At 36.8% G+C, this 10,220-nt stretch overlaps 1 protein-coding gene and 1 non-coding gene across 2 annotated transcripts; one reads left to right on the plus strand and one right to left on the minus strand.

Annotated features, from left to right (window-relative positions):
- The first annotated feature begins 209 nt into the window (after nucleotides 1-209).
- Nucleotides 210-9,519, plus strand: LOC108218836 (phosphatidylinositol 4-phosphate 5-kinase 9). The gene is made up of 9 exons (XM_017391959.2): nucleotides 210-482; nucleotides 1,963-3,340; nucleotides 4,495-4,662; nucleotides 5,172-5,337; nucleotides 6,293-6,403; nucleotides 6,491-6,678; nucleotides 7,200-7,354; nucleotides 8,204-8,363; nucleotides 9,019-9,519. The coding sequence occupies exons 2-9, from the start codon at nucleotides 2,076-2,078 to the stop codon at nucleotides 9,293-9,295; spliced, it is 2,490 nt and encodes an 829-aa protein (XP_017247448.1). The 5' UTR covers nucleotides 210-482; nucleotides 1,963-2,075; the 3' UTR covers nucleotides 9,296-9,519.
- A 627-nt stretch (nucleotides 9,520-10,146) lies between these two features.
- Nucleotides 10,147-10,220, minus strand: TRNAN-GUU (transfer RNA asparagine (anticodon GUU)). Its single transcript has one exon. It is a non-coding gene; the product is annotated as a tRNA-Asn (tRNA).

Below are 10,220 nucleotides of genomic sequence, written 5' to 3' on the forward strand. Positions count from 1 at the left end.
TTTTAACTACCCAGTCAAAGCACTTAAAAGTGTGTGCCAAAAAGTCAAACGTCATCTATTAAAAAACAGAGGGAGTACTGTACATCATTGTCAATCACTCTCTATTGACCACATATTAAATTTTTGCAGAGACTGCCGAATTAAATAAGGCGCGTAGAAAGGAGCCGTTAATTTAACAATTAAATATTGATCAACTACTGCGACGGATTAAAATAAAAATCGGTGATCGATCTTGTTTGTTCGTTTCTTCAAGTTGACTAACAAAAATACAAAAACAACAATTAAGCAGCTTCCTTGAGCTTTAATTAATCCTCCTGTATGCTTAATCCCTAGAGAAGAGAAGAGAAAGCTTTTCTCTTACAAGTTTGACGTTGAAGTTGCCTTGGGATGCGTGAGTCTATTACAATCGGTCACCGTCAGAATGTGTACTTAGAATCTCTTTTCGCTGTCTAGATTTTTGATCTTGTTTTGCTTCAATCGAGGTACTTCTTGTTTCAACTTGCATATCTGTGTGCTTATTTATGTTAGTACATAAGTTGTGTGTTGATTGTTTATGTTGTGTTTGATGATGAGAGTCCTTGTAATGACAGTTTATGGGTGTAACTGCAACTTGTAATTGTGAGTGATGCTTTGTGCTAGAATTGATCACGTATTGAAGTTTTAATCCACCTTAGCTAAAACAAACTGTAGGAGGTTTTGTAGGAAGTGCTTGTGTCTATTTTTCTGACCTTCGTGTTGACACCAGATGTCGTGGTTATCGCCTTTATGTTGTCGGAAAAACTAGTAACTGGCTGATTAGGGGTAGGCTTTATTAGAAACTCGACAAGGAGGAATTGCAGAAAATATGTTTTGATTGGTTTGATAAATTTTTCAAATTTGATTGGATTGGATTTTTAAGGTCGGACTTTTACAACATGCTTAACTGAGTATAGTTGCTGTATGACAACCATTTACATATGTTTGATATTTCGTCCATTCTACAAGTGAAGTCTTGTACTGAGTTTTTGAGGTCTGTCTACGCTCAGACGGCATAGGCACTGATGACATGTGATCCGTTTAATGGAACTCTGAGAGTTATCAGTGGTGTTTTTCGATATGAATGCCGTTAAAATTAGCCGGCCATAAAATATCTATTGAATTGGGACTTGGAAGACTGGGGTATATAAGAAGTGACGAGTGCGATCATAACTTGTACAAAGAGAATGTTGTTTTTTGAACTTAACATTATTCATGTTTATGCTATTTTTCACTAGAAGATATTCTGATACATGTTACATTATTGGTGTTCGTTGGTGGAGTATCATTAATGATCAGCTTACGTAACTGTACTAAATTTGTGATCATTACCAATTTCTATAGAATGGTTTGAGTTGATAATATGATCTTCAAAGTTGGTTAACATTGAGCCCCCCTTAATAAGCAAAAATGTCATTTCACCTATGAGTTCTCATCGAAAATGACAAGTAATAAAAGAAATTCTGAATACTATCATGCCTACAAATGTATCATCCTCTCTAGTAGTTTAGAGGGTTACTTCTAGTGACTTGTTTAGTAGATAATGTGGTTATGAATTTCCATTTGTGTAGTAAATGTTATCATCTGAAAAGTATTCAAAATTTTAATTGAGAGTTCTAAAGTGGATTGGTTGCTAGCAAATAATTTAGAATGTCAACAAGACATAATGTGAGGCTGTTTGTTTTTTCTCCTTCAAGTAAAAGCATTGAGATGCCGCTGCCTTGTCTATTCTCGTATTCAAATAAACAAAATTCAGACTAATTGTAAGATGGCATTAAATTTAGACTGATCCCCTATGTACTTGTGCTAAGCTTTCTTTGTTTGGTGTGTTTTCTACTTACTTGAACCAACATTGCAATTTTAGTAATGTTATTAATGTACGTGGCAGATCTTAAACACTCACGCCATTCAGTTTTTCCTTCACCTCTTTTGCATTAATTTTAACAGGGATACGTGTAATTCTCAAAGTAAAAAGGGAACGTTTTTGAGGTTTTACATAGGCCAAGAGGTCATTTGGAACTCACTTCTAGTAAGGAAAAAAAACCTTCTGCAGATTATGCATGTCTATTCCCGGGGTCATTGATGATAATGTTGACGCAGCTCTCTCTTTACCAAGTAGGACAAAATCTCTTGGTGCCATATCATTTGGTAGCAGTGACCTACCAACGACAGTAGGCAACACAGAAGTTTCTCGCTCTTCTTCAGGAATTTCTAGCTATAGAGTTGGAGAGTTCGTTCTGTCGAATGGGGACTTTTATTCTGGATCCCTACTTGGGAACAAGCCCGAGGGTTCAGGTCTATATATTTGGTCAGATAACTGCAAATATGATGGTGAATGGAGACGGGGCATGAGACAAGGATATGGCAAGATGCGATGGCCTTCAGGGGCCGTCTACGAGGGTGAATTTTCAGGTGGTTATATGCATGGTACGGGGACATACACCAGGGCTGATAAATTGACATACAAAGGCAGGTGGCGTTTGAATCTCAAACACGGCCTGGGATATGAAACTTACCCTAATGGCGATGTCCTTGAAGGAGCTTGGATTCAGGGAACTGCAGAAGGGCCTGGTAAGTATACATGGGTTAATGGAAATGTCTATTTAGGAAATATGAAGGGAGGGAAGATGTCAGGGACAGGAACGCTTACATGGACAACCGGGGACTCTTATGAAGGAAGCTGGTTAAATGGCATGATGCATGGATTCGGAGTTTACACATGGTATGATGGTGGGTACTATGTTGGAACTTGGACACGGGGATTGAAGGATGGGAAGGGAGTTTTTTATCCAAAAGGCAGTAAATTTCCGGCTGTTCAAGAATTGTACTTTAATGCGCTGAGAATACGAGGTCTGCTGCCAGATTTGAGAAGTCAGAAGCAAGTCTCTCGAATTCAACATGCTTCTTCAGTTGACATGGGAAATTTTAAAATTGGCGGAAACCGAGGATCTCGTCGTAGTCCTTCTATTAACCTTTCCAATAGAAACCTAATTAATATGGAGCAATCCCGTACAACTAATGTTTCCTTGGAAAGACGCTGGAGTCTTGAGGTTGCTATTGAGAAACACATTGGGAATGATGTATCAAACAATTCTGTTCTAGATGGTGAAGAAAATGAGTTTGATACAAATGCTTCAATTCTTGAAAGAGAATATATGCAAGGTGTTTTGATTAGTGAGATAGTGTTGAACAATAAATTTGCATCATCCAGAAGAGCAAAACGGTGGCAGAAGAAATATGCCAAAGAGGTAAAGAGACCAGGTGAAGCAATCATAAAGGGTCACAGGAGTTATGATTTAATGTTAAGCTTGCAGCTTGGAATCAGGTAAATATAGTTCAGCTAACAATTATAATGCTATTGCAGAATTTTTTTAATCCAAATCCTCTCTCTTCCTTTAATGTTTGGAAATTAGAGCTTCCTTATCTAAGAGGCTTATCCTGATGGACAGCCTCCCCTCTTAGGAATAAGAGATTCAGGGTTCAAGCCTTAGTGGAGCTTGTGTGTGTGAGTATGTAAATTTCTATAATTGACCATGGCCAAAAAAGAAAAAGTAAAGCTTTCTTCTCTTAAAATATCAGAACTGTCATCTTTATGACTCTGTTGCCTGCAAGCTGCAAGACCATAATGAAGCAGAATCCCCAAATATAAGCATATTTTTTCCCTGAGTCTAATTTGAAATGCCAACACCTCATGACATGACATGGCTTGACACCCTCGTTGGATGCCAATGGGGTGCCAAATGATGTGGCAAAGGGTGTTGATTTACCAAAAACTGGCATCCTATAAAGCAGGGTGCCAACTTCATTTGTGGTCCCAATCATGAATAAAATACTTTTGTTCTAATCATGAATAAAATATTATGAATAAAAGTTGACATCTAGGGGTGCCAACCATTGGAGTGTATTTTCAAAAATGGATGCTAATAAACGATGTGGAAGTGAGAGAATATAAGAAAATGATATTTTCTATCATGTGGCAAAGTTGGCATCCCTTAAGGGATGTCAACCACTGGAGTTACTTTTGGCATGGCTCTTGTTTATAGCTCTCTTTTGAAGTTAAACACCTAGAAGGTGTCAGGTTGTCAGCTGTGTACAGCTGAAATGATAAAAACACTAAAAAGAATGTTCTGCCTAGAGATGAAACAAGTAAACCTACATCACAAAAGAGTAACACTCTAACAGATGATCAATAGAAGCTACTAGCAGATTCACGTCTATTCTGCCAATACAGAAGCAACAAGTATTTGTCCTTTCCTCAATGTTTTTGTGTGCGCTGTTTATTTTCTAAAATACATATAGAAGGCAGTTAGATTAGATCGAATGTTAGAGAAATCCTCCTGAAATCGCTGTACACCGACCTCTGCATTTTTTAGTGAAAGCTGTTACCTTTTCTTTGAGTAACTGTAAAGGTGTTTGTATATATTAGTTATTTGGTTGCTGGGAAGGTTGACAGTAACTTACAATTGACAATGTGATCAGATATACAGTAGGAAAAATTACACCCATACAGAGGCGAGAAGTTAGAAATTCAGATTTTGGACCGCGTGCCAGTTTTTGGATGACATTTCCTAAAGAGGGATCCCAGTTGACACCCTCTCATCAGTCAGAAGATTTCAAATGGAAAGATTATTGTCCAATGGTTTTCAGGTTAGTGGCCATTAATTCTTCTTAAAGTAATTAATTCTAGCTCGAGTAATAGATGATTAATCCATCATCTATATATCCCCTGGTAATTTCTTCATTTCATCAAGCAACCTCCAGTTTTTTGTTCGAGCTTCTGTAGACTTAGTGGCATATTCGCATGAGTTTAGTAGTTAGCTTCTATTACACTTGTTGCAAGTCGTTATGCATTTTTAATGAAGTAGAAACCAGTTCACTGGCTAGTATATAGAGATAAATAAACTTAAGGTAGAAGCACATCTATTAGCTCCATAATTATAGATTTTTCATGCTTTGTTCCTCCAGTCTAATGCATGATACTGATCGAACTTTTCTAACACTCGCTTTTCTTTCCTATTCTCATTTTTTTTTTGTTAAATATGTTCTTTTTGTTTCTGGAATATTACGTGTTTGACTTAATTTCTTATATATTTCATAAGTTTAATTTGTCACATTGCTTTTTCTCATTACTTAACATGAGTGTTTCCCCTGTGCAGGAATCTAAGAGAGATGTTTAAGATTGATGCTGCTGATTACATGATATCCATATGTGGAAATGATGCTCTTAGGGAACTGTCCTCTCCTGGAAAAAGTGGCAGTGTATTTTTCCTGTCTCAAGATGATCGTTTCATGATTAAGACCCTTAGAAAATCTGAAGTGAAGGTATCCGCAGAATTTAAGATGTTTCAGTATTAATGTATTTTCTTCCATTTGTTCTCTTATGTGTCGTCCTTTTTCAGATTCTTTTTTTCACTTCAACTTAACTCCTTTCCCCAATTCGTTTTTATAGATATGTTTTATTGTTATGCCTTGATATTTTAGTAGAGAGTTCTTGTTTGATACAGTCTGCATTGGTGATAGTAACAGAAGTCAGACAAGATGTGAACAAAGTCTAAGTTAACCTAAAGACTTGAAATGTAAATGCTTTTATTGCATTTAAAACGTTAGACATGTCACCAAACTGCCTATATCTAGTTTTTTGCTGTCTTTGGTTCAAGTTATACCTTACTGATCCTTATTTCCTTAAATGCATGGATCAGATTCAGATAGACCTGGTATATATCATGTTAAAGACCCGACTTGATTTGTATAATATCATTATAATTTTCTATACAACTCAATCGTTACATATTTCCTATACAACTCATTCGTTACATAGAATTAGATGGTAGAGTACTTCCGGTTATCACATTCAATGTCGTTAATATGAGACTGTAAAAGTACTTAAGATGAAGCGAATCCTAGGTAATCAATTGCTTTCAACAGCAGGTCGAAAGGAAGCATGTTAAACATTTGTAGATACCTAGTCGGTCAAGTTTTATTTATCTATGGTCTATTAGCCGGGTGACCCACTGCTTTGGCTATTCATTTGTTATCTCTGTTTTTGGTAACTGTAGTTATGTAATTTTGTGGATAGAAATTAACAATAAGAAAGAATCTTATCAAGATAATATATGTAGTAAATGATGTGATTCAGTTATTCTTTTCTGGTCATTGGATGTGTTGTAGAACTATAGTTTCTCCTTAAAGTCCTTTACAAGTTAATCTGGCGCATATAGTATGTTGCTATATGGGATGCACTATAATTCAAGAAGATTACTATCAATTTTTTCTGCAGGTTCTTCTCCGGATGCTTCCAGATTACCACAAACATGTTCGAGCTTATGACAACACTCTTATAACCAAATTTTTCGGACTTCATAGGATTGAACCATCAAGTGGCCAAAAGGTATTTAAGCCTTTTAGTAAGTAATCATACAATCAGTATCCAACATGTTTTATATACTAATTTTCTGAACTGTGGTCTGTTGTGAAGTTCCGTTTTGTTGTAATGGGAAATATGTTTTGCACGGAGTTAAGGATACATCGGAGATTTGATTTAAAAGGTTCATCCTTGGGACGTTCTGCAGACAAAGTAGAGATTGACGAGAACACAACGCTTAAAGATCTCGATCTCAACTATTGCTTTTATTTGGAGCCTACTTGGCGCGAAGCTCTTATAAAGTAGGGCAAATCTTCTGAACTTGTACTTTTTCTATAATTAATAAATTTAGTTGATATTAAATCTCATTATTCCTTCCAGCTGCGCATCATTTAGCATGTCACCTCACATTGCTGTAATCTCCCAAGTCCCAATTATATACCTCTAACTGTGAAAATTCGTGGCAATTTGATGTCTAAATATCTGTTTAAGAATGGTTTTGTTCTCATGTTCAGCTTGCTTGTAGGTTAAAAGGTTGTTCCTTTGTAATATATCTTAAGCGTAACATAGGAAAATCTCCAGTCTGTGCTCACACAAGGGTAATTCATTTGTTTTACTGTACATTTTGTGTCCAGGTATTAGTCGAACAATTTTATATGAAATTTACACCTTATGTACTTTAACTTCTTTTGTTAAGTCTTTGGTGTATCTTGGATTTTCTTGCCTGTCCATCTGTATTTATAAAGACAGACTAGAACTTATAGTAACTGTACAATCTTCTTTCCATTGCAAAGTTGCACCTTATTAAGATTTACTCCTGCAGGCAGATTGAGATTGATAGTAAATTTCTAGAAGCGCAGAACATCATGGACTACAGTCTTCTGCTTGGTGTCCATTATCGAGCTCCCCAGCATCTGCGATCTCTTATGTCTTATAAACAAAGTCTTGCAGACGGACTTGGAGTAGTTGCGGAAGAAGGTGGGATTCATATTTGAATCAGTAATTTATGATTTAAAGATTCCTAAAGTTTCAGTTTCAGGATAGGTCATGCATAAGAAAACTGGTTTCTATTTCACAGTTGAAAGTCTAGACACTGCTGCATTTTTCATAACTTTATTAATAAACTTCTGAGCACTAGAAGTCTTCTGCAGAGTATCATGAACTTGGATGCATATAAATGAATGGAACTTATCACGGTATCATAATTTAGAAAACTGGTATCTGTATCATTATTGAAAGTCTATACACTGCTGTGTTTAACTTATAGCAATAAACTTGTCAGCTTTAGAAGCCTTCTGCAGAGTATCATGAACTTGGATGCATAGAAATAAATGAAACATATCACAATATGAGATCTAACCTGTGAATATCATTGATTCGCCTTGCACTCTTTTCTTACTGGTACAATTTATACGTTATACTTTTTTAGTATCTTTAGGTAGAACAAGAACACTGGTATTAAATAGCTACATTCGTTTTGTGTGCCTGAGTGTGAACCATGTCTTCCATAACTTTGGCTATCAACCAGACTATCTTCATCCCCCTATTGTAACGTGTATTGCCAAGAATTATTTGTCACAGCATGTGATCTGTTCGAATTTTTTTATATGACATCTGGACTATTTGTTCATTTTGAAGCTAGTAGGTTGAACCTATAATTTAAAAGTTTAGTAGCTCTATAACTCTCTTTTTGTCTGATGAAATATTAATAGCACTATTTCGAGTCCCAGTCTTAATACATATCCAAATAGGAACTATTATATTTTTACAGCTTATTCTGAAGGGTAGGTAGAGATTCTTATCTTTTGTTACTGGCCATTGTAGCAGGCTCAATGGAGGATGAGATCTCTCCACAAGGCCTTGTGTTGGTCCCACGTGGCATGGAGGATAATAGTGTCGTCGTTGGACCTCATGTCAGAGGCAGACGCTTGCGAACCTCAGCTACTGGCGGCGAGGAAGTGGATCTCCTTCTTCCTGGTACAGCAAGGTATTGTACTATTATTGTCCATCATGCTTGAAGATTTGTTCTGTGTAATACAAGTAATGTACACACGATATACCTTTCCTTTGCGCAATTTATAAGTTAGTGGTAAGGCAGTATATATATAGCTTAATCCCAGGTCCTGGCTTTGTACACATCATTGTGATGGATTAGAAAGCACCGTAGACCTCAGCCTGGAAGTGAACCAAAAGAGTAAACTCTGGTTTCAAATATTAACTTTTTAAGCTATATGTTAAAGTTAAATTACCAGTTCTCTAGTGCCTGCCTGAGCTCTGATATCATGTTAACCAGTCCATCTAAACCTTAAGGTAATAGAGGAAGGCCCCGACAGGAATGTATGAAAGTTGCCTCTGTAATTTACGGAGACAGTGGTTATTTATCTGATCAGAGTAGCATGTCACTGTTTACTAGGGATAGTGGGTACATCACAGACTATTTGAAAGAATTTCTGAAGTTACAACTAAAAACCTACCCAGTATGTTCAGGTAAGGTCAATGAAGTTGTAATCTCATAGGCTCTTGCTTCACAGTGATGTCTCTTATTATATCATCGTCAGGCTTCACCGCTTCAGATGAATATTTGTTGTCATATCTTGCTAATTGCCGTGATTAGTATTTATAAACTTCTTGTGCTTGAGCAGACTCCAGATCCAACTCGGGGTTAACATGCCAGCTAGAGCAGAGCATATCCCGGGAAAAAAGGAGTCAGAGATGTTCCATGATGTTTATGATGTTGTATTATACGTTGGTATCATTGACATTTTGCAAGATTATAACGCACATAAGAAGATCGAACATGCATACAAGTCTTTGCAGTTTGATTCTCTGTCAATCTCTGCTGTAGATCCTGTATTCTACTCCAGGCGCTTTTTGGAATTTATGAAGAAGGTATTCCCTCGTAACAGAGTTGCCCCTTGAAAGGCATTTGTCGATGCTAAAAAATTGTGTCCCATCTTGTTTCATAATGTGGCTCAAGCTTTCCAGAATAATAGGCGCTCTTACTGAAGTTGGAAAAGTAAATTGTGCTACTGTGTATATTGCAAAATAGTGAAAATTTTGTGTGGGTTCTTTGAACGCATATGAAGTAGTTTAGAAGTAGTGTATGAAGTTATTTATATCATTATACTATCTTCGTTCTTCCAGATATATTTGTCACTCTGTTTAGATCATTGATTGTCGTGGGCTCGTGGCTTAATGCACAAGAATTTCAGAGTTCAAAATACAAATACAGGAATACAGATACTAACTTCACTCCCTGGTAGTTCTGTAGTCTGTGGCACTTTTTTGTCATTTTAATCTCCAACGTTCGACCTCATCTTGCAAGACAAAGGAGAGTATAAATTAGGCAGTGCTTTTATTTTGTCATAATCGATGCACGAACACTTACACTTGAAGTATATGTAGAGAGAAGAACAAAGACTAAACGACAAAGTGATAGCTGTAATTTTTCAAATTTGCAAAATGTTGGTTGGACTTTAAAAATTCTAGAATAATGGCCGGAATTTACTTCCGCCTTTTAAAACGATGGCGACCGTCGTTAATATAGCTCCATTGCCTCAAAAAAATAAATAAAAGGAAAGGTATATCATGAACATGTATATTACACCTGAAAACGCCGCTGCGCCTGGCGGTGACTCGCGGAGGAGAAAAAAGAGGGAGGAGACAGCTGGGGAGGAAAACTACATTTTTGAAAAACTACAGCCAGTAAACGCAAAAAACACAGCTGGGACCGTGGGGGAAACGAAAACGCTAGAAGGAGGAAACGAAAACGCTAGAAGGAGGGGTCGAACCTCCGACCTTGTGGTTAACAGCCACACGCTCTAACCAACTGAGCTATTCCAGC

This window comes from Daucus carota, chromosome 4, assembly GCF_001625215.2.
Source record: "Daucus carota subsp. sativus chromosome 4, DH1 v3.0, whole genome shotgun sequence".
Lineage (NCBI taxonomy): Eukaryota > Viridiplantae > Streptophyta > Magnoliopsida > Apiales > Apiaceae > Daucus > Daucus carota.